Here is a 26,156-nt window from a genome sequence, read left to right as displayed (position 1 = left end):
AATGTATGATTCTTGGCAGGCCATAATCCTATTGACACACCTGTACATTTACTCCTTTTTAGAACCAGTTAGTCAAATTCTGTATTAAACCTGATTACATAAGGCAGGTTGTAAGTGGTCCTCATTTTAATCATCTTAAAAATATATTATTTTCTCTTAAATGCTTGTTCCTAAATTATTAATATATAATAATAATTTTTAATATATTAATTTAGGCCATTTTTTTTCATGTAATAGCCAAAGCAAATTAATGAATATAGTTCAGTTTTCCAAAAGAGCCACACAAGAAGTTTTTTTCTTTTAAGGCTTACGCTATAAAACAACAAACTACAAACTTTCTGTGTAATAACCAAAGCCATCTAATTTTTCAGTTTTCATATTGTGTTCATGCAGAGATAATTTTAATCTTCTTCATCTCTTTTGCCTTTGTTCACTCATTTCTTCTGTGTCCAGTGGAGCGGATTTTGCTGTCAGTCCAGTATACTCTGTGTTGACATACAGGAAACAACTCTTGTCTCCAGTTCCATCTTTTTAATGTGGTTGACAATGCTAAATCTCCCACAAAGACAATGTTTCGTAACATTGGGGTCAAGACAATGTGTTGAAGATCAGCCAGAAAACATCAGTAGAGGAGCAGGAGGGAAACTGTCCTGTTTTTGTTGCTTTCTTACAGAAAATGTGGTCATCATGCATGAAAAAGGGGTTTGCTTATAGATTTGTGTTTGTGTATGCAGCTTTGACTGTGTATGGTTTGGGTATCTCTAATTGGCTCTAGGTGCTTAATTGTTTGTGTTATTATTTAAAATATATTTCATATTTAGAAGAACTTTGTATGTTCAAAAGTACATAAATGCACAGAGTAAATGGTGAATACTTATGTATACACAACCTTTTCACCATTGACTGTATAAATTAAGTGGACGTAGCCACCATGATGTCACCCATTGGTTTGTCGACACAGCTTTGAAGCCTTGATTGTGGCATATTGGCTGTTTTTTGGAACCATAAGTGACGATGTTTGGACGAGAGGGTTGAGCCGGGGAGGAAAAACACATTGATACCCCTGACGTCGCCGTGGTCAATCACAAGGTAGCCACGCCCTAAATCATACCCTGCTTTATTGCTTTATTTTACTGTAAATGGGACCATAATTTGCAAAATAAACATCATGCTGTATCGAAGAAGACTTCAAACTATCAATTGAGACCATAAACTCATTAGGAAAATGTTTACTGAGTTAATAAATCAAGTTAGAATTAGGGTTATTTTCTCATCAGCATACATATTTCTTTTTGCAAACATTGGAGTTGCCCCCTGCTGGCCATTAGAAAGAATGCAGTCACTTCCGCATTGGCTTCACTTTACAGACCCGGAGGTTCATTTGAAAGTAATCGCACATAAAAAACATGTATACATATGAAATCTGTATCTCTGTACACATAAGTACATACAACTTTTTTTTTGGGGGCCCGTGAGTTTGTACACACAAATGAGCACAGCACTTAGCAGTGAGACAGTCCAGGCTCAGGCTGCGGGAAAGCAAACATTACCTTGTGGAGACACAAACGGCAGAAAAGGTTATAACAGAACAGGACATTGCAGAGAGGTTGTCTGTTTCTCTGTGATGCAAACCAGGATTTGTTGGGATAAAGAGAGTGGTACGCGTGTGCACACTGGTACGCGCGCACACACACACACACACACACACACACAGAGACAGACAGACAGACACAACAGAGCAGTCTGTTGTATTAATGCTAATATGTTTAATTATAAATAGCTACACACAGTATCTAATGCTTCAGAACTACTACTCCCGCTTTCAGCCATAATCTAATAATATTCAAGATAACAGCAGTGTACATTTAACTAGTCATGCTGATTGGTGTAGCCTGATGAAGAGAGATTAAATTATGCACACTCAAAAAAGACAAACTTCTTTTATTTCATGTGGATGTGACTGATATAAACCACAGAAGATCTCCTCAGTTAAAAGTGAAGAAGTGAACACACCTGTATTTAATGGGCAATAAATGATGAAATACCATAGCAACGTCTCCTAATTTGATTTGTTTGCCCAAAAATAATTTTATTTAGGAGACTCGTATTTCTAAAGAATCTTTAGTTATTGGTGTTCTTAACAGACTATAATATTAATGTGGGAATATTGACCTGCTGTTTGTGGGTCAGGTTATCTTATCAGGAGATTATGACTTGTCATTTCATCATAAATAATTAGAAGTGTACGCTTCTTTACCTTTACCTGAGGACCTTTACAGGTTTTTTTAAAATGTTTTTATTTCCTGAGTCACTCACTAATTCAGTAAATACTTACTGTACTCTAACTGAAGTAGTTATTTTGATGACCACTTCTACTTGAGTACCTGTTTTTGCAAAGTAACAGTATTTCTACTTGAGTACCTGTTTTTGCAAAGTAACAGTATTTCTACTTGAGTACCTGTTTTTGCAAAGTAACAGTATTTCTACTTGAGTACAGTTTTTGGCTACTCTACCCACCTCTGCGCACACATAGAGACACCAGTGATTGTGGAGTAGGCCAAACATTTGAAGCACCTTTTCACATGTTCAGCCTGACAGGGGGGATGTCTTGTGCTCGGCATGTTTCGGTGTGCTTGTTTTGCGTCTTTTGATTTAGGTTCCTATGTCATGGATGCGTGAGGTTAGTGTGTCTGGGTGCTGAGATACCAGAGATGCTGAACATACCTGGCTCCTCACCGAGTTTCAAACAGACTAGGTGCAGTCGATTTAAACACGCTCTTTGCGGTAGGTGGCCAGGGTGCACATTTGCTTAATTTCCCTTTTTTTTGCTCCATTAAAGCAAACACACATTCCAACTGGTATGAAAGAGTTTAGGAATATAGTGCGCTCTCAGACTTAAATCTTCTAATGATTTACAGTACTTCAAGAATGAACCAAGTGGTGGATTACGGAGTTCATTTTGCTCAGCCAAAATCATCTTTAGCAAGGCAGTAATAGTGCAGGAGAGGTGATTCACTCGCCAAGTTATCAAGTTGCAACATTAAAATTGCTGTTAGTTAAATTCTTTCAAGTTTTAGTTTTCTAAAGGCCAACTTATTCTATTTAAAAGAACATTTTATTAGTAATACTTTAATGTTTGTCCTTCCACGCTTTCTCCCTGAGGTTACATGTCTTGCAACTCTTGCAAATAAAATAGAAATGTGATGAAAGAAAGAGTAAATAGCGGTCTTTTTTTATTGTTTGTAGAGGAACTGATGAAATTGATTTTACTTTGAAAGAGCACCTTGCTCTCTCTGAGCTTTAATCTTTGGCTGCTATCTTTACTGTTAAAAAAACATCCCATGGGAGAGAAAATTAACAGGAAAATATATCACATCTTTTCTGTTGCATTCAACTTAATGTGATCTTAGTATCGTGAAATGAGGCATATTTCTCCAAGGATTTTTGTTCTCAAGCACTTGAATCTTGTTCAGCCTGCCTTTGGGTTATTCACCCGAATAACCAATGCAAAGATTTATGGTGAAAGTCAACTTGCTCAGTGAAGGAAGGGTTAAAGCTTACGTCTCTTCCAGTGATCTCAGCCCTGAGTCCACAGACCAGAATAACAGAGTCCTTTTAACGCTGACCCCCCAGTAACCTCAGCTAACCTCGACCCTCCACGATGCTTCTAAAAGTAGAATTCAAAACGATGTATTTCTATTCCTTGAAGGTCAGCTTCGTGGGAGAGTATGTGGGGGGTGGCAGAGCACTATTGCAGGGATATAATGTGTTAATTTAAATCACATGCATAGGAGTTACATTTGATTCAGGATTGACAGGTTTGATAGACAAATAAATCAGGTAGTAAAATTAAGCTTCATGCAGCTCTGCACCAGTTCCAAATCCAAACTTTCTGTACTATAACCTGGACCTGGAGTAATTCATCCATGCCTTCATATCCTCCTTCCTGGATTATCGCAACATGTTACATTTTGGTATCACTCAGTGTTGTTTATCCCGTCTCCCAACTGGTTCAAAATGCCGCAGCGAGAGTTTTAACAATGTCAAAAAAGAGGGAGCACATTACTCAGATTCATACACTGGTTACCTGTTCAGGGAAACATCAGGATTTTAAATCCTTACAAAATATTATAGGGTCTCGCCCCCGCTTACACTACACTCAAAGACTTTTGTCTGTCCTGAGATCCAGGACTAAGTGTTATGGAGACTGGGCCTTCTTTGCCTCTGCTCCTAGGTTTTGGAATTCTCTTCCTCCCACTATCCGATTCTCCCTCGCTATTGAGATTTTCAAGAGTCATCTTAAAACACACTTTTACTCACTAGCTTTTAGCTGTGCCTAACTTTACCAGCTCATGTATTTCCCCTGAAGTCTCTACAGGTCTGTGTTGTCACTATGGGCTCCGGGTGACCTTAACTGTCATCATAATTATTGATAATAATATTATTACTATAATCACTCGGATTTTTCTACTTGTGTTTGTTTCCGTTTTTTGTTTTTGTTTTCCTCTGTTTGCTGCAAAGCACTCTGGATAAACTGTGTAAAGTGCTATACAATTTGTAATCCCATGTGAGTACTTGTGTGTTTAATTGCATGATAACATTACCAGATTCAACTCTGTGGCCTTGTGTGTGTGTTTGTGTGTGGCACAATGGCAATAATGCGAGGTAGACTGTATTGCACAGACACACACTCATTGCAGCATTTCACAGACAGCTGGGTGTGTATGTGACTGAGGGACAGTTTTATTATGGGGAGAGGGTATCAGTGTGGGAGTATGTGAGTGTGTTTGGTGGGCCACAGACATCAAAGTAGAGAGGTTGAGATGTGGGTAGTTGGATTTCACTGAGACTGCTTCAGCCTCTCCAGTGTCCCGCACGCTCATAGATACTGTATGCGTCTGGTATGATATACATAATGACACGGGCATGAGTCAGACAGTGTCTGCACGTCTGCATTTTAGTATGTGTATGTATATGTGTGTTTTTGTGTGTGTGTATTCCAGCTCAAAGTTCAGTATATCTGTGTGGTGCCCCTTGCTAATCCTTTCCCAGAATGGCTGTTGCCAGGCAGAGAAATTACCCAACAGGGCGCTAATGAGACTTACTGGCAAAATCGTCCATAACTTTGGGTTACGTGGACTGATTGTAAGTGATATGAAAGTCATATCTTGTATGTATATTGGTGCTGTGCATCTTTATTATTATGCAATTCTCTTTTAATTTATGAATGTGCTTTGGATCCAGGGTGACAGGTTTGATGCCAATCCTTGACAAACTCTCTGAACACTTCAGTTGGCAGCAAGCCTCACAGTAGGGCACGTCATCCATTCACACTGGGCGGTTCGATTGTTGATGCCATTTTACAATGGCTGATCTGGCTGAACAGCTGTCTGTTAAATTCAAAAGTAGAATTGTAAGAGAAAGGTCAGGAGTTGTTACATTTTCCATTAGTTTAGATTAACTGTTATGAAGGAACATTAGCTCTCATTATCTAACCTCGTGGTGATTTCTGGGTGATTACTAGGGATATCTCTCTGGGCGACAGTTTTATTAAGAAAAGAGCTGAACACTTAGTCTGAAGCACAAGACAATTACCTCAAATCCTCGATCCCAAACTGTTGCCTCAACATTTTTTAAGTCTGCAGCAGCAAGGGATTTTGTGTTTATGCAGCAGATATAGAGCACACATATATATTTAATACAATGATTTTTGATGCCATGAGAGTGGTTGTACTGAACCCAAAAAAACATTATTGAAAATAAAAAACAAACAAATAAATATCACTGAGATAAAATTTGCACTCTGAAAGGGAAAAATAAATCCTATTTGCATGTACACTGCACTGTATTTGCAATATAGACAACATATGCTCTTCATTACAAATGTGAATGTATATGTCACACAATTATTATTGTTACATTGATTAGCAAAACAGACTTTGACTTTCCACTCTACAGGTTAGAATTTTGACAGAGGAGTAATGTTTTTGAGGTTACTGTAACCTACTGTGAGTGGAGTCAATCAGTGCAGCCACCTGTAGTAGAGTAGTAGGGTTTGCAAGTGACATGTAGGGTAGAGTTTGAGGCATTAGCATTTCCTGTACACACACACACACACACACACACACGACTGATGCGACTGGGGCTACATTAAACTACTTACTGCCCTTCTGCCTGCCTGCCTACGTTACAGTGATCATTTTTAATAGTGACATTGAAAAAGTATTTGTGCCAATGCCATTGATTTATTTAATTATTTCCCTTTTTAATGGATTTTTAAAACCAGTGTATAGCTTGCTCACTCACTCCCCCACACTCACTCCTTCACACCTTTACTCACTCACTCATTCCCTGTACAAGGGTACATTTCCATTCCATTCTCGTTATTTATGGATTCACTTGTCTCGGGAAACCTGAGAATCAGAAGAGTAGAGATGAAACTTTCTTCTTGCATAAACTGTCTGAAACATCTCCACTCTTTGGGGCTGTGTGGATCTTTTTGATCAAAAATGTACCTCGTGTGATTTTGAAGGATAGTTGATCCGTATCTACATGTTTGCCTGGAGGTTGAAGAGGAGTTTGTTTGTTTGTGTGCGTGTGTGAAGACAGCTGCTCTGTGTCCAAAAGCAGCACCACATTCCCTACGGCGGTCTTTGAAGTCAGGCACTCTATTATGCACTTATGTACACACATATGCACAGCTTTTTCTGCTTCATTGGTTACCTCTTTCTAACTTTTAGTCTGCGTGTCACAGTAGAACAGGCGTTGAGGATAATACATACTTTTCAAATGTTTTCATGTCAAGAAACTGACTTTAACTCAGTAAATTAAGTAAAGTGTTGGGATAAACATAAAACAAAACTTGAGCAATCATGGATTTGTAAATAGGTAATCTGTTTGTAAATTCGCTAACAGGACCCAGAGGTTTCCATCAAATATACTAAGTGGGTTGTGTGTTTCTGCCTGAAAGGGCTACTAATCCTAGATACTTACTGATTCTGTGATTACTTGTTTTGTTGTTTCTTAATGGCCTAGACAACAGTTATAAAAATCAACATTTTGTACATGATGAATCATATTTAAAAACACTTTAGTTAACTGCCAAAAATGTAAGTTTAACAGGATATTAGAAAAGGAACCATACAAGGCAAAATCAGATCAAAGGACAAATTATGGCACTGAGGGCAGGAATAACCTAATGGTGTAGAGACAAATAAATATAAAGTCCATATGAGCTGTAGTTTACAGCTGTTTGTGTGTGTGTATGTATATATATATGTGTTTGTATTTCTGTTGCTTTTATACCCTGTACTGAAATATTCAAGCAATGGAAAATAGCATAGAAACCTCTGTTCTCTCCATTAATTAACTGAAAACATGCCCATCTAAATATGGAGTAAATAATAGAGGTATGAGCGCTATGTACAACCCAGGCCAAGACCAGATTTTGCTTTTATCTCCACATTAACTGTGGAAAAACTAACTGTTAGTGAAGTTGACTTTATGTCTGTTCAGTGGACATGTGCAGTCTCTAGATGCTGATAAAAAAAAAATAGAGTTACCAGAAATGTTCTGGATAAGGAAAGGAAAAAACACAGATAAACTAATAGTCTTAAAGTGTTTAATCACTTTGAAAATTTATTTGATAATTCACGTAATTGTCTCGTTACTGAGTGAGTGTGTGTGTCCCTTCCCGTCCCTGTCCCTTACTCTGTCTCTCTCACCCTCTAAACTTGCAGGCTGGTATGTCTCTTTCCCCTCGGGATGGCCCAGATCTGACAACAGCTAGGCCTACACCCCATGCAGGAAACCCATCCCACTGAGACAACTAGCTGGCCATGTACTATGTGTGTGTTTGTGAATGTGTGTGTGTGCATGTGTGTGTGCATGTTATGCCATGCCACTGGCAGCAAGCACGGTTTGGCCACAATGTAAAGTTGGCTTCGAAGCCTGGAGCACTTCTTGGGGGGCCTGGCCCATCCAGCGGACCACTACAGCTCTCCGCAAGCTAGCTGCTGGGAGCTAATCATAGTTATACAATGTTGCCAAGCAAATGAATTCCTACATTTCACCATTTCTCTTTTGCTTGTAGGTATATTGTTACAGTCAGGGCATGCCTATCAAGTAAACTTGCATACAGCAGCAACACACACACACACACACACACACACACACACACACACACACACACACACACACACACTTTCCAGCATAATGGGCTTCCGTATTCTGTATTGTACATATTATTTATTAGGGTTCATAACGCGTAGCCCTATTATTATTTGTTGTCTGCCGCGCTGGCTCAAATTCCCGTGAGCTGGAATGAGCTAGAAACATGAAACTTGGGGGAATAACTGGAAATGGTGTGCATCAGCTTCCATAGAAATATGAACCCAATTGGCCACATGGTGGCGCTATAATTAAGGCATAAAAATGCAAACTTTGAAAGGCCCCGCCCCTTACACCACTTAAAATTTTTCACACAGGTGCAGCTCAATGTGCTCTACATAAAAGCCTCAAGGGCTATTAAGGTCTGCCTAGAGTTTTTCCCCGCCATTTAGAATTTTTTGAAAATCACATTTTTGACATCTCCTCCTAGACCGTAACTCCGATTGCCACCAAATTTTCAGTGAATCATCATTGGATCAAGCCTATTAAAAGTTGTATAAAGCATGTCGATATCTCAATTACTTTTCAAGATATGGACCAATGAACTTTGAAAGGGGCGTGGCTCTGGACATGAATGACCGTAGGGTCAATTATCACAAAACTCACAGGATATGATCAGTTAGGTGCCTCGGATATACCTGGACAGTTTGATGTACATGCGTCACTAGGGGGCGCTACAAGCACAAGACGGGTGCTTAGCATTACACAAATGACACTATAAATCCCATATTCATTCTCCAATCATCACAAATCTCTCAGGACATGTCCACATAAGTACATGAAACATGCCCTGAAAGTTTCATTCAAACTGAACACCCGAGGGCGGTATAAATGCAAACAAACTGCAGGGGATAAAACACAAAACAGGCTACAAATTGTTTGTCCAATCAAAACAAAACTTGCAGGATATGTCTACATCAGCACCTCACACATACCCTGAAAGTCTCATTCAAATCCACCACTAGGGGACGCTATAAATGCATCGTAACTGGACGTGGAATGATACAAATCAAGCGATAGATCAGAAAATTGTTGTCCAGTTGTTACAAAACTTGCAGGATGTGTCTAATAACAATGTTGAACCTAATGTGTGAAATAATTTTGATGGTGATATTGGGGGAAAAAAGGTATGAACCCGCGAATCGGCGCTTGCAGCTATATTTATTATTTTGTATTTTCTATATATTATCAATTTAATCTTTTATATCTTGACCTGCCTTATTTGCTTCATCTTTCTAATATTTTCTACTGTGTACTATTTTTATGCACCAAAATGCCAAAGCAGATTCCTTGTATGTGGAAACCTGCTTGGCAAAAAACCTGATTCTGATAACAACAAAGCTAACTCTAGCTGAGCTAGCACTGCAGTATAACATTCCCCAAAAATCAACATGAAAAACAATCGCTGGCATCCAACCTATATCCCTGTATTTGGCTTCAAATGAGGCTTAACGTTCACATAGTTTCTCTTGACTGCGTGATTAGTCCAACATCTCCACAGCCTGTGGTAGCAAGTAACAAACAACAAAGCTAACACTAGCTGAGCTAGCGCTGCAGTCTAAAGTTCCACACAAAGCAACATGGAAAAAAACGATCACTGGCATCCAACCTACTACTGTTGTTATTTAGTTGGCTTCAAATGAGGCTTAATGTTCACACAGTTTCTCTTGACTGCCCCTCAGTATTCCAACATTGCTTCAGGCTGCTAGTCTACATTACTTTGGCCAAAACATTAGGTGTCAAAAATACTCACCCAGTGGTTATCATGGTAACACACACTTGGGATTTAGGTTTCTGGGTTTTTCTTGGACAGCATCCAACGAAAACTGCCAAAGCTGAAATTCATTTCAGTAGAATGATTCAGTTTCTGTTAAGCAAAGGCACCACCAGTTGGCGTTTGCTATTGGTGGCTCAGGTTGTGGATGGCCATTTCCCCTTGCAAGGCTACAATTGCCGCAGCAGCCTCAGCCTCTCTCTGCTGCATTTCTTCTCAGGCATAAATGTGGCTTAATATCCAAGCAGCCCAAAACAGTGTAAAATGTATCCTCGTCCAAAATATCCTTTGGACTTATATTTTGGAATGCCATTTTTGCTGTTGCAAATACAAAGAGAACGGCATCCTAAGCACAGTCCCTGACGGAAGCTAGCAATCCAAGCTGAAGTAGCTTGTTGTTCTGTATCACCAACTACGTCAAATGACAGTGCTGATGGAAGGAAGAACTACTTAGCAAAGTCAGTATAGCATGCACTGAGGAGTTTATTGCTTCAGTCAACTGCATTTACCAATACTTATTGGACATAAATAAATAATAATGAAATGAAAAAAAAAATGAATGAAAATAATAAATTGTGCCTTGTAATATGAAACATTACAAGCCTGGGGGATAAATGGCCTTTACCTAATTCTTTCCTGGCACTATTATGAAGCAGTGCAGATTGACACTGTTACTGACGACCGTATTTTCTCATTAAATTTGTATTGTGTTCACCCCCCTGTTCTGTCACTAGTATTGATTATGTCCAATTTTGTAATATCCTTCCCGGTTGAAGGCATTAGGGCCTACTTACAGTGCCACAAAATGTTGCCGTAATGGCTTTTCTCTGAAATTTGTGCCAGAGGAGCTCGTCTGCAGGTTTGCTTAGGGACAAAGAACAAGTAAATTGTTTTGGATAAGTGTTTCCTTTTATGTCAGATGGATTTTGTTCCGAGAAGTGTGAACTGAAAGAGGAAGAGGCTTTTCTTTAAGGTCAAAATGTTCACTCTGTTAAAACTCTTCAGTGACGTCTTCGTCTTTCTTTCTTGCCTCCCACCTTTTTCTCTATCTCCCCATTATTCTGTCTGTGTCTGTCAGTCTCGCTCTGATGCGTTCTGTCTGGATCCCTTCCCCACCTTTCTTCCTATCTGTTATGTGCCTCAGGGGTATTTCTCACTGTTAAGTCTTTCTTTTCACGCTTTGATTTCTGCTCTGTCAAGAGGAAATTGCTTCGAATAATGACCACAGCAGAGGAGCTGATGACGATGACCTCTGATTCAAATGTTATGTAACAGTCTGAGAGGTGAAGAAAAGCACCGGATGATGCGAATTAAGCCAGATGTCACTCTTTCATCTCAGTAATTCTGTTAATACATGAAGGGTAATAAAGCATGATTGGCTTTACCACTTTGTAATGTATTATAACTGTGTTTTACTGTTATTGTGGACACAGTATGAAAATGAACATAAATAGATTTACATAAATGTGAGTTGTATTTAAACCCCTTACAGTATGTTTACAACTCTGTAAGTAGGTGACCCATTTGTACATTACTTCCTCAACAGGTTACCAACTATGTGCTGGACGGAGAGGAACACAATCTGATACATCCTGCCAAAAAGATCCTTCTGTTTTTCCCTGGATGTTTGTGTCTCAGGGATTCTCGCTGGCTATCAGACACTGTCAGTGTCAGCGTCAGCCCAGCCAGACCGAATCTGAGGTGTTATCATTCTTCTCATCCACATAGGTTTGTAGCCATTTTCTTTGTTTGTTTTTTGTTAGAGTTTTTCAATAGTGTTAAATAACTTAACAAGGTTGCCTTTTGGTCCATCATGTGATGAAACGGTTGTCCTGTAGACTCTGTAAATGTATTTGTTATTAACATTTACTGTAACTTTAAAGTGGAAAAAACGATACTGCAACATCTATAATGTGTGTTGGTTATATGAAACAGGTAGTTGGTAAGAAACGGATTAACTCTTTAGTTAAAAGACACTAAATGCATCTATGCACCAAGGATGATAAACTGAACATCTTGGCATTTGGACTGACCAAATTATTAATTCATTAATTGAGAAAATAACCATCAGTTTAATTAACAATAAAAAGAATTGTTAGTTGTAGCCCTACTGAAGAGTTTGCAGCTATGTGATTAATAAATCCAGATGGCTAACATTTTTGTATTGCTAATTTGTGCTAGACTGCACTGCATCAGGAATTTGATGATTGGCCACATGACAAATACTATCAGTTACTAGAAAGTCTATCTACAGACTTGCAAGTCATCCAATGAAAATGCCATCTACAATTACTTAACTTACTGTATGTGTGATAAAGCATGCATACGTCACAACACTGTCTTATTTACCCGTCTTAACTAGGTTTTTTCGTGCATGTGGCCAGAGGACGTCTGTGTGTTCCCTGCTGACCGGAGCCCTACTAGAGGCCACAGCCGCTCTCGGTGCCCGCTTGGCTCTACCTTACCCTTTGCCCCAGGGCCCCAACAGCCACGTTGTGCTGAAAGGTTGGTCTTATCCTGTAGTTTTGGTGTGTATAGAAAAAGTGTTTTTATTTATATGCTTGAGTGAATGTGACAATATTACATTATAACTTCAATTTAACTATAAACTTCAGAAAAATGCATGCTCCAACAATAGTATATAGCACAAATCAGCAGTTACATATGTTAAGTTCATGTGCATATATGCATACATACCATAGACTCTATAAAAGAAGTGGTAGTAGTCATCATGACGTCACCCGTTGGTTTGTCGACTGCTATTTTGAAGCTTCAAGTTTGGCCGATAGGCCGCTGCCATGTTGATTTTTTATATTCCATATATATGGAATATATAGCCATATATTGGCTCCAATAGCCGTGTGTGGAGCTAGGTAGCTTGCTTAGCTATGTGCATCTGTAATTCACGTTAACTGTCATTTTAACAGGGCTGACAACAGTCTTAAAACTAAATGGACTCACCAGAAAAAATGAACAGCCAACTCCTAATACATTTTTTCAACGGCGCTAAAATTTACACACTGCCGTGGGTACGACTCACTCTCGCCTGATTGACAGGTCGCCATGGTAACGACTTGTCAATCACAGATAATCCCCGCCCTGAAGCATTCTCTGCTTTATGGCCTATTTTCCTCTAAATCGGACCATAATTTGCTGAATGAACGTCATTTTGTATTGAAGAAGACTTGAAACTAGTGATTGAGACCATAAACTCATTATTAAAGTGTTTACTGAGGTAATAAATCAGCTGAGAAGTAGGGTCACATACCATTATTTCTAATGGAGCCGGACTTCTTTTTGCAACCAGAAGAGTCGCCACCTGCTGGCCGTTTGATAGAACACAGATTTAAGGGACTTCGCGTCAGTTTGCTGACCAGAAGCTTCCCGCTTGATACATACCTTATGTTCAAACAGAGGAGCATTTAACTAGTTGACAAGTGAAGCAGGGACTTTGGGCATAGAGCATGTATCTATTTGGTTCTGAGAAGAAAAGGTTCTCACTATTCCCCTGTGGCCTATGGCTCCACTCTTCCTCTCTGCTCTTTTCCCACATGTTTCCCTTATCCACAGTGGGTTTCGGGTTGGTAAGAGCACGTCTGTGGTTGATCCGCGTTTGCCCTTTCCCTATTACGTTTTCTTTTTATTTCCTCTGCTGTCCTTGTCCCCCTCTTCATACCCTCTTCTCTCTCTCTCCACTCCAATTTCAACATACACACACACACACACACACACAGTGCTGAGGGAGGGAAAAAAAGCCTGCTGACATCACAGCGCCCACACATCACCAGTGCGCACACACACGCCCTGTTATGTCTTTACATCTGAAAAGAGGTTATATGCACTTCAAACATGCTTGCACAGCTCAGGAGTGATAGCTTGAGGGTTTTTTTCAAACAAACAAATTAGCATCACGCATATAGTACCACTGCGTCTCGCTCTCTCTCGCTCTCCACATGACTTCAACGTCTAACCAGTGGGGTTGTCGATCAGTTCCTCAGCTGGTAACTGCCTGTCCACCTTCTCTACAATGATGTTACGTATGACTTAAATGTAAGCCGATCCTGACATTAATTTCCACTGGCAGTGGGCCAGGGGACAGTCTGTCTCTGGCAAGATCACACACACACACACACACACACACACACACACACACACACACACACACACACACACAGCGCGCATATCTTCAACATGACAGCGTGTTCTGTTCTAATGGGTGTTGCAGGAAACAGAATAGAGCCAGACACGCGCACACATAGCAGCTTAGAAGTCTTGGCAGGACTAGGATTTCATAGGCACACACACACACACAGGCAGCATGAGAGCCTCCCTGGCTAACTTTCTATGTCTCTCTCTATCCTAGTACACTAAGCTATCGAGAGATTGCACATGAGTATTACCTTCTAGCCACATTGTTTTGTTTTTAGAAAAGATTTCGGATCTGCCATTTGGATGATTTGACATTCAGGGTACCAGGAAGCAGTATCTGTCTCCAGAGATGATAATGTCCCTGTAACAAATAGTGTAGTTTTGCTAAACGAGTGCAGTGTTGAGGAGTTGAGGAGAATCAAACAAAAGAGTGGTTTTCTAGTCCAACTGACTCCAAATGGTATTTTCAGTTGGCGGTAGGTTTTTTAAAAGACATTGTTTGTGATGTTAAAGTAATTAGCAGATGTCATAGAAGACATTTCATTATCCTGAAGCTTGGGGGAAGGTCTGACTTAAGTTTCAAATTTGGATGGTTAGTTTAGTTATTGCTTTCTTACCATTTTAGGTATTGTTCCTCTCTTTGGTGTTCCAACTTAACAACCTGCTCTTATTCTCTCATGCATTAGCAATAAAGCTTTTTTTCTCACTCTAACTTGTGTAATTCAGTTGAAAATGAATATGCTTTTTTAATATTGAGAACATAAAACCCCTAAAACGTGTAAATGAGTGTAAATGACAAATAGACAACACTTGTAAAGTGCTTTTCTATCTAAACAGACAAAGAATCTTGTTATTCAGGGTACAGCCTTGAATCCAGGATGTTTCTTGTGCCTGTTGAATAAAGAGAACATTATGTGTCTTGTATTTTTGGTCCAGTCTTTTCAAGGTTTTTCCTGCTTGTATGAAATTGTCACATGAAACTGACTGGGTTTGAAATAGACATGGAGCTTTAGAAACATAGTGTGCCACCAGTGCCTGCTGAAGTGGTCCACCTCCACAGGAAATCATCATCATGGTTTTGGCAAGGGTCATCCTTGTGTCGCCTTTTATGTTTTCTCTCTATACATTTCCTCTCCTGCTTTCTTTTTGCCTACATCCTCCTCCTGAAGTGAAAATGCGTCTTGAAAAGGAAAAAGAAGAAGAATTAAACCTACCCTTTCTTCATGGTCATATTACTTTATTGAAGTTTCTCTGTGTCTGTATTATTAATCTCAGAGCTTTAGATTCAGATTATTTTTTCTTCCCAATAATCTTACTGACATTCTTATACTACTCTTCTTGCTTGGTTCTACGTTTTTTTCTAAATGATTGTGTTGCTGCCTTAGTTGCTGCAGGTTCCATTGACTCAGCATCAGCCTTACATGATAGTAGATCCATTAATCAGGTAAAAGTTCAGATGGATTTTTATGTTAAGATGTATAAATTGTATAATAAATGTGCTAATGCCAGCAATCATTTGTAAAAGCAGTTGAAACGTTTGTATTATATTTTTTTTAGAATTCAATTTGTCGTTCACAGTGTCTGTGTACTCCATATTTTCAATGGAGTAGTTCAAAAATTTGCATTTATGAAGTAACTATCTCCTAGATACACAGAAAGGATTTACAAGATTCAGATCTCGTAATTCTGGGTTTGTTTTCCTGTATTATGACAAACTAAGTCACAGCTTTGAGATACGGAGGTCATGATTAGACGAGAGAACATCTCCATTTTTGTTTTACTTGGTGAATGCAGTGTGCATATTATTCCCATCCTATCCTAATAAGGTATTGATTTTAGATTCAGTATAGTGGAAGCAAGACTCTGGCTGGAAGTAGAACTCAACAAACTCGATCAGTGGCTCTGGCCCAAATGCTTTCAAGGATTACCAGGATAATCACTTGGCCAGCCTTGGTGTATTCTTAGAGTTTTAATGTGAGTGGTGAGAGGCTGAATGTTTTTACAGACCTTCTCTAGTGTGCCACATCCACTGTAATCATCAGAACACATTCTGCTGGTTCCTCTGGTGTACGTGAAGGACTCTTTTTGTAGCATAGCAATCATTTGGTTTTAGTAGCAGGTCAGGAGAGCACGGAGATGACAAATTATATTTTGCAGGTTGAGTTGGCATGACAATGGCAGGCTTTTGTTGTGAATGAAAACCCTCATCACCTTTAAAGACAAATACTGATTTAGGGAAAAATGTCAACTGTGTAAGACGTAGGTAAGCTCAAGGTGGTGTGTGTGCTGCTTGAACACATTGGTCGATATTCTGATTAATAGAAAGGACATAAATCATTGCTGAATATGTCCGTAATAAGAAACAGTTGTTTTGTTTCGTACAGCTTGTCTTTATGAAATGCTTGAAGGCTGATGCTCACCCAGTCCGTGTCAGCTCAAACACAGTTGATGTTTGAGGATTTGGCAGCAGTACTTTTAAGTACTTTAGGTTTTGCTTAAAGTACAATATGTGTGAAATATAACGTATGTTTTGTGAAGGCATTGGCGTGTCCATTTATGTTATTGTGTGTTTTGGTTTGCATCTGCTTATGTTTTTGCATCTGTTAATGTGTTTGTTCATACTGTATATGTGTACATACACTGTATGTATTGATAGGATCATTTAATGTCACTGCTGTGGCTTCCGTAGAGACACACAAAAAACAGCTATGGTAGCACAGCTGATGGCACAGCAAAAACATCAATAAAACAAAATAATTACAATAATACATGCATTTCACTAACTTTTTCAGGTACAGAATATAAATCCTCCACACCAGAATCTAAAACTTAGAACAAACCATACAACAACAGAAATTAAATTCACAATCATTTCACAAAAACGTGAAGTGTGAAGCAGTGTTTTCTCTTTTCAGTGAAACACTTTAGTGAGAATCATTTTAAGGAGTTCCTTCTTAACTCATGTAATACCATTATTCCAAAGAGTGGATGACAGGCTCAGTTGTGATTTCATATATCCTGTGAACATGTGTATAGACCACAATAAAATCTCCTCTTTAGCTCCTGTAATTTACTTAACCTCTTTTCAAATGACATCTCTTTCAGACCTGGGATTAGTTTAGGTGCTCTTCTCTGAACCTTGTTGTCTATGCATTTTAATGTTGACAGTAGTCTTTTATGAGGAACTGTATAAAAAGCTTTTGGAAGTCCATGTATATGCAATCAACTGACTATCCAAAGCTGCTGACCACTTATAAAAAACCGTGAGAAGCTAAAGTGTAATCGATCTTCCAGATATAAAACCATACTGCTGATAAAGTGCTCCTATAGGTTTGTGGAGTGGATGTCTTTTTGGCATTAAACAGATGTGTCTTCTTGTCCTGTTGCCTCCTTTTCTATTAAAGTATAAACAGTTGTAGTTTAACCACAAAGAAAAACTCTGTGGAAGACAACTGGGATTGAGCCATATTCCTGTGAACTATAAATGGGAGTGGTCTGGGTGCTTTTCTTGACCTCGTTTCCTTTATAGCACAATTTACTGTGCTGATAAAAGGCAGCTCAGCAATAGGTTGCGATCCTTCCAGCTCAATGTTGGTGTTTCTTTCTTTTTTTCTTTCTTTTCCTCTGAGTCGTCATTGTACATTGTGTTGCCTGGCAGCATTTAACACCCATTGACAGCAGACGTGGTGGGGAATCATTGCGGGTAGGAAGTCTCAAGGATTACAAGAGCACATATTGTTTACAAGGCCATAATTGCTAAAAATACTCATCTGAATGTTCTTAGACTGCTTTGTGACTTTTTCACTTTAGAATTATACTGTTGAAATATACCATGTTTATGCAATAGTTCTGGTGAAATCAGAGATACACACTGCTTGCTTATATATGGTATCTGATGTTGTTTGTGACACCTTGAAATTAAATGATGCAGTAGTTAGCATTTAAATTAAGCTTCCTGCTGGTAATGTAATTAAAACTGTTTTATTTTCAAATGTGTCAATCATTTCTTCCCTGTACATTTGAGTAACAAACATAGGGTAAATTGCTTTATCAAATGTTCATTTAAACTGTGCAGTGTAGGGATGCTACTACAGTGGTTTTCAGTATTGCTTAATCTGTTAATTATATTTTATATTTATTGTTTAGTTGAAATAATATTTCAGACCCAGTACCCTAAAACCCAAAGACATTCAAATTAGAATGATTTAAAAAACAAACAAAAACACCCACAACAACAAATCATCACATTTGAGATGCTATGACTTGCAAATATATGGTGTTTTTACTTAATTAATGACTTAGACACTTATGAAAACAGTCGATTAATTTGTCATTAAAATTTCTCTCAATAGATAGCACATCAGTTAATTGTTTTTTAATTGTTTCAGCACCTGTACAGTATCTGAAGTTGTGAAAGACACATTAAGAAGTATCATGCAAACACCTCAATAACAATCAACACCTTACTGTGACTTTACAGAATTTACAGCATTTTTCATTTAATGATTCTGTGTTAGCTAAGACAGGATGAGAGTGAGAGAGACAGACAGAGAGGGGGAAATGTTTTTTTGGTTGACTGGGAACCCTTTCTTACATGTTAGTCTGTGTCAGAATTATGACGGCATGTGTTGGTGCAGTGGGATGGTCTGGCAGGTCTAACTCTAGCACATGGCTGTGAACTATGTATGGTGTCAGTGAAGGGAGGGGGGAGAGAGAGAAGAGAGAGGGAGAGAATGTAGTCAAGAGTGAGAGCAAGGATTGTTTGCTGACAAGGAGAGCGAGAAAAGCCAGGTGAGGGGAAAAAGAGCAATAGACAAATGAGTTTGAGGGAGTTTATGTTATAAATGGAGTAAGGGAGAGAGAAACAGAGCAGACAGCCAGAGAGAGACCGAGAGAGAGAGAGAGAGAGAGACAGCAGCTGCAGGAGAGACGGGACTCAACGTGCTCAAATGTGGACTAGTGTACCTCGGTCACCTCGGCACTGAACTGTCAGTATGAAAACAGAGTGGCCAGCTGTATCTAGCGACCATGAAGCACTCTAACAGAATCGACTTCAAGCTGATCAGTGAGTAGAGCAAATGTGACTTACAGTGTGGCTGCTGGTGTCTGAGTTTCAATGACTGAGTAGTACATTTATGGAGAAAGTCTGTCCGCAAGCGTGCACACTTGTATGTTTTGCGTCTAATTAAATATCTTTATGTATATGTTAATAGGAACTACTGTATGTTGCCTAGCGTGGTCCGCACTTAGTTGTTATGCATAGGATAGATCAAGGGGGACTTGATTCATTAAAAAGGAGTACTTGAACCATTTGTCTACATGGTCATCAGCAAATCTGATTATGATAGCAAGTCATTTGCTCAGCTCAAGTTGAAGAAATATGACACATTTAGCGAGATTAAAATCAGATTTGGTTTTATCTGCACTGTAAATGTTTGTTCATTTTTTGAAAGTATCCAATGTGTATTGTTCACAGATGTTAACTGTTTCATTATTAGTCATTTTAAAAACTACATAATCCTCTGTTGGTTCACTTTACCTTCTCTGTTTTGTGCTGTCTAATTGGTGCCAAATGCAGGCTAACAGTTTCGGTCTTGTCTTGGCAGGACTTGTGGTCGTTTTGTGGTTGATTTATACCTTACAGTGCCATTTGTATCCTCTTAAATTCTGGTTTTCATTTTGTGGTTTTACTGTATCAAATGTCACCGTTGCCTCCAGTCCACTTTTGTTTTATTCTTTTTTTTTAGTGGGTAAGGTTTTAATGTTGCTTTGCTCACTGGCAGATAAGCACATACCTCAGAGTGTGACTCAGGTTTTTTTATGTAAGAGTCAACTGGACCAGCATGCTCTTTTGATTTGTTTTTTGCTTCCTTTACCGAATTGCAAGATTTTTTAGCCTGTAACCAGCAGAAACTATAAGGACAGTGACATTGCAGTCCAATTTAAAACTTTGACAGTTTATGTAAATATCTGATGGATGATGCCGCATGTTTGAAAAACGTATGTGAGGAAGTGTAGTGCGCTCCCTGTGCCCCTTTCATACCAGAAACCTGACAGAATGACAGTCAAGAATGTCAGTGTCTCTGGGCGACTTCACATTGAATTGACCCTAAGAATGAATGTCAAACATGGCTACAGATATGTTTAGACACTGAGGATCCAGTAATGCACCTTACAGTTAAAAACAAAACCACCAAAATGACTTGTGTGTTCTGTCGGATTTGTTTCATGTCACTGTGAAGTTAAACAGGCTGTGCAGTTGCACTGAACTTATTTGGCGAAGGTCCTATGTTTCTTTTTTTGCAGATTGAATGGGCCTCATTAACAGATTAGTTTGACCTGATACCTCTCACATGAAGAGAGTAGTGTAAAACAAACTTTTAAATCTCCAAATGCATTTCCACTTGACTGTATTATGTGACATATTTGATGCTGTAATGTAATCTTTGGTTTCATAACAAGGAGCCTTTTGCTTTAATCAGTCTGAACATCTTATCTTCGACCTGGTTTTTGTCATAGTCCTCCCCACTGATGAAGAAAGGTCGGAAGAACTTAAACGTTATATTTATGTCTGCAGGTGGTTGTGCGAGTGCATGCAATGTGCATGCAGTGTAGATATCTGATCCAAGGGCGAAACTCCCTGTCATAACTCAGTGTTGTCAACAGTCAGACAGATCAATGTTTATTGTTTCTGCTGCTGCTGTGTGTCTGTATTATGAGTCCTTACACTGTTTATTTTTGCGTGTTTATGTTCACTGTTGTCCATGTGTTAGTTTGTTGTTTACCACTACTTGTTGATTTTTATTCGCACAAATGTGACCTTACTTGAATTTACTTTCACCTGCACGTGTGTGTGTGCCAATAAGGACTAGGTAGTACCAGATGTTGTTCGGTTATTTACTACATGCTTTTTATGCCATGGAATCACTATTCAGAGGAACTACTGTTTTGCTGTGATCTAAAGTGAGACTGCCCGGTGCTGCAGTTTGGCAGCATATTGATAGTTTTGGCAGTTGGAGATTTTAATTATAACATTTTGCACCTACTCACCTGTATCACTACAGTGGATCAATCAATATTTGTGGACATGGGCAACTCTTCTGCCTCTGTCATCAGCTCTAAACGTGTTTGGGAAGAACAGTGTGCATAGCTGGCAAAGAGAGTTGGCAGGGTCTATGTTCAAGGTTCCTCTCCTTTGGTTGGTATACATAACCTGTTGTTTGCTCAACCAACAAATTAATCGTCAAAGCAGTGTTGAAAGATTTCACACCTTTTCTTCTGAAAAGTCCCCCTGAGTCAGTTATTGGTGGACTGAGATTTATTTAAAATACACAGACACTGTATCTCACTGAACAAGACTCATTTTGCTGTGATGTGGCGTTTTCTAAAACCTTGAAGCATTGATTTTATGTGTGCTACTGTATATGCTGATGGGTAAAGTGGTGGAGACGGCTAAATGAAAGGTACTGTTGCTATAATTAGTGGTGTGGCAAATAAAAAGAAAATGATAATGAATCAGATCATGGCATTAAGTGTTTTTTAATTTTAATTGTTAATCTAATGAAACAACACACACTTGGTAGCAATTTCCTCAGCTTCAGTGATTTGATGAATTTGAAGTGTAAAGTTTAATCTGTAAATCCTTTGTTTTAGAATCACCTCAGCTGGAAAAAGGCTGCAAGGGCTGCAAAGTACTTTTGACGGGCAGCCCGTTATGTGTCTGCCAGCTGAGGCAATCTACTGGACCAGTTCCAAAACTGTTTGTACCTACTAGTCATTTACACCTCCAAATATATATATAAAAAAAATAGGGCTTAGGTTTAAAAATAGGCCTGCCGAAATGACTATTTAATGGCATGCTATTTCTTAAAACTGAAATGTCATGAAAATGGTTTAAAAGGATGTGTAGCCAATCTACTCCACACACACACACACACACACACACACACACACACACACACACACACACACACACACACACACACACACACACACACACAGTGTATTTGCATTCAGCTTGTATTACAGATGAATAAACTCATGCATAAACATCAGTAAACTTGCTTTATGCTCAATATCAATATATTGTGTGTTTGTTATATAAAATCATTGTTTCTCAAACTGGTGTTTATGATCCGTAACGGCTCAGGGGCCTTTCTCTCATGGGTTCACAACAGATTATATTAGTTACACTTATCACCATCACTGGAATCCAAGATCTCATTCCATCCGGCCTTCAGTCCCAGTGTTTATTTATCACAGTTTTCTCTTGTCATTACTGATATTGGGAGAGTTTGTGTGAAGCTTTGCAGGCAGAAGTTGAGGATGTCATGAATAACACACGACAAAGCACATTGATAATTTTTAATAAATTTTTTTCATCTGATTCTAATTTGGGAATCACTGCTTTGCCACAAAACAGTGATTCATGAGAATGTAGATCTTGTTTTTGTATGTTTAGAAAATGATAGATTTAGCTCTTTATAAGAATAAACATTTATGTAATGTATCCACCATGGCTGTTTTCTTTCTTGTCAATGTGTTATGGTTGAATTTTTCTCTCTTCAGAATCTCTTAAGACCTTTTTGTTACTGCCTTGTCCGACACCTTTGTGTTTTCCCAGTTTAAAGGATGAATAAATGAATGATTGAGGCCTCTGCATGGTCATGAAATTCATATCACTCATTTAAGGGTGTCTCCATTTCCACTTCAGAAGGTTAGCATTCTGGGATAGAGATGAGGAGATATTGCTCAGTGCTTCAGAAACGGAAGATTTGATTGTTTTGAACTATAAAACCCCCCACAAGTTATGTGTTATATGCTTCAATTGTTTTTTAATACAATATATAACACCAGTTTAAATAAAAGTATGTATTTTATGGAAAGCCAAGTATCAAAGACAGTCCTTAAGGATATATTTAAGGTATTTTTGGGTGCTTGCCAAGAGCTGACAGATGACAAATGTTGTGAACCATAAGTTCAAAAAAATTCACATGATATGAAATGTAGGCTACCACATCTTTCTTGGTTGTTTAATTGTTGCAGCTGTTTCTACATCATTTCTGTCATAGGGCTTGTGTGAAATAGCATTTCGAAGAGGTGCAGTATTTATGCATTATAATTTGTCAGCAACAGTTTTCTCCAGTATGCAACTTTATATACAGGCCTTATTTTCTGTGTAATCTCAGGACGTCAGGCTCTTTGACTCTTTCAGCAGCTAAATAGTTTCTATCCTCTGTTTAATTTAATGCAAATATTTCTATGAAAAAACGTATTCCAGGTCTGGACTTTATAAATGAACCATCGTTCATAACCTGTAGTCTGCCTCTCTGGACATTTAAAGGATTTAGTGGATTATGCTGTCTCTCTAACTGTGATAGATCGCTCACACCTGCTTCATAGTGTAAACTGCAAAATTTCCACCTATTCTACTTATCCCTTCCTTCCTCTCTATTTTATCTCTGTCCCCTTCACCATTTCTCTTCTGCTCTTCATTTTTCTTCTATCTTGTATTTTTTTTCGTAAGGAGTTTTTTTTTTTTACTGACCTTTTTTCTGCTTTATCCTTCACTCCAGCTTTCCAAGTCAATTTTTTTTACCTTCCTTTCTTTTTTCTCTGTGTTCTCAACTTCTCAACACACACACACACACACACACACACACACACACACACACACACACACACACACACACACACACACACACACACACTGAGAGTTCATTGCAGAAGCTGTGAGGCCGGATCCACAAATCAAACTGTGTAAATAAGCAATTTTTTCCCCTGCAGAGCAGTTACTGCTGTTACCATGGCAACCTGCACATCTCAAGGGTTACCAAGGACAACCTTTAAGTGTGTGTCTGCATATGTGTATGCCTACACAATTTTTTATGTGTGTGGTTCCTTGCTTTCATGGTATTGTACTATAAACCTAAACAACGCATTAGTTTTGCAGACAACTGGCTGCCTTCTGAACCATTTAGTGCAGATAAAATGAAAAAATTCACATGCACATGCCTGCCACAACTTACTCTACTGTAGGTATATTGCTACTAGCAACAGCTGCTTGCTTCCGTTGGAATAAAAGCTGTACAATATCAAGGTGGGTTATAGCTTGGGTTTGATCAGTCAGCTGCATTCAGCACTGGAGACCTCACTCCTATAGTCCCTGCCTGAGAAGAAGGGACTCCATGGTGGTCAGAAACTATGTCCCATTGACAATGAAATAGGTTCTGTAAATTTCTGCGATCAAATGGCAATTGGAAATGAATGGAAATTCTCAAATGATTCCTGGAGAAGCTCCTGCAATGGAAAGGGCTTGTTAGTTTCTGTGGCATCCATCCCGACAGTGTACAGTATGTCTACCTGGCAGCTACAGCTCCAGTGTAGAAACTGTCCATTAGTCCTTTGTTAGCAGAGATGAGGACGAGTTTGCATATGTGTGTGTGTATGCGTGTAAACAGACAGACTAATGGACCTGACTGAAATCCAAACACAGGAACTGGCAGGTGATCAATGCTGTTTACTTCTAGAGGGTGAAGTGTGCAGGCTTCTCTTGGCTGGTCGAGGGAAAGAGAGCATATGGTATGCAGGGACTGATGGATCAGAAGACTTGAAACATTCAGATTAATCCTGAAAAAGAGATGCACATTTCATTGAGGCTTAAAACGTTTTTATGATGAAAAGGAAACATCAGCATAGATAATATCTCACATTTAATCCCTCCTCTCTCTGATTTCTGTTCTCCATCCATTTCTTTATTTGTATTAGCAACAGCGGTCTCTGCTGTCCTTGTGTACTTGATACTAGTGAAGCCAAGTCATTCTTTCCATCAACCCTTCTCTCTCCTCTTTCTCTTAATCTCTCTCTTTTTTATGTTCAAAAGCCCTTTTCTTTCAATGTGCAACCTAAAATCATATATATGGCATGTGGAAAAAGTAGGACAATTCATGATTTCTCTGCCGTCTCCCTTTATCTGTCTATCCAGAGCGTCAGCTGGCCAACAGTATGACCAGCAGCAGCTCTCTTCCTCCCAGTGTCAGTGGGATCAGTAAGGAGTTGGCAGAGGTGCGCCACCTTGTTCAGTTCCCTGAGGAGATCGCCTGTATCCTCACCGAGCAGGAGCAGCAGCTCTACCAACGGGTGGGAGGAACTTACATGCACACAAACACATAGCTGGGTCAAAAAATATGAAAAATATTCTAGGAAGACAAACATTAATGTTGGTGGCCTGTGTTTTTTAATTTATTTGACAACTTATTTAATGCTAGTGAGGATTTATAAGCACAAAGGATGAAATTGAAAACATATTAATTCATATAAAAGCTAGTATTTTATTGTGTTGGATTTGGTTGGACAAAATAAATATTTAAGAGATGGGTAAAACATGAGAAGAAAATGACCGTGATCGTGATGCATCACGAGAGAAAAAGTCTATTTCTATGCTGGAAGTAATACTAATTCACTCGTATGTCCCTTCACTACTGTTGTCTGTCTGCAGGTCTTTCCCTTGGACTACCTCTGTTTCCTCACTCGAGACATGGGCATTCCAGAGTGTCAAACTAAACGCCACCCAAACCTCAAGGCCTCACTGTCAGTGCCCACCATGCCTACCCAGAGTGCTCAGCGAAGTAATGCTGTGGAGGACCTGGTGGCGCGCTTCAATGAGGTGAGGAGTCTGCTGATATAAAATGTGTGCATGTTTAGGATTATTATGCTTTTATTTTCTTCCTATGTATTTATTTTTTCTCTCATACACACATAATCATACACATAAACATCTGTGTTGAATGAAAATGAAAGTGTGCATGCCTCCTCGCGTGTCTATTCCAAGTACGTTTTAAAAACTATATAATATTGTTTGTGTGGTTCATCAATGGTGATTTGAATGTCCCGCAAGATGCATGCACAACTCCTCACAACAGTCTCTCTTCCTCTTCTAACACACACACACTCTCACACACACACACACACACACACACACACAGACACACACACACACACAGACACACACACGCACGCTACACTCACACATGCACACTGATCCCCCTTCCTTAAGGGTTAGGGT

At 39.0% G+C, this 26,156-nt stretch overlaps 1 protein-coding gene across 2 annotated transcripts in view; it reads left to right on the top strand.

The window, feature by feature from the left end:
- plce1 (phospholipase C, epsilon 1) overlaps positions 1–26,156 on the top strand; it is a 92,083-nt gene that overhangs the window by 30,925 nt on the left and 35,002 nt on the right. For both annotated transcript variants that reach the window (XM_038735511.1, XM_038735510.1), the window contains exons 7-10: positions 11,490–11,671; positions 12,306–12,448; positions 25,077–25,231; positions 25,590–25,757. In XM_038735511.1, the coding sequence (XP_038591439.1) occupies positions 11,490–11,671; positions 12,306–12,448; positions 25,077–25,231; positions 25,590–25,757 (648 nt within the window). The remainder of the gene's footprint in view (positions 1–11,489; positions 11,672–12,305; positions 12,449–25,076; positions 25,232–25,589; positions 25,758–26,156) is intronic.

This window comes from Micropterus salmoides, unplaced genomic scaffold, assembly GCF_014851395.1.
Source record: "Micropterus salmoides isolate LMB-PRFRI ecotype aquatic unplaced genomic scaffold, ASM1485139v1 Ms_hic_scaffold_21, whole genome shotgun sequence".
Taxonomy (NCBI): domain Eukaryota; kingdom Metazoa; phylum Chordata; class Actinopteri; order Centrarchiformes; family Centrarchidae; genus Micropterus; species Micropterus salmoides.
This window is presented reverse-complemented; position numbering and strand designations above follow the sequence as displayed.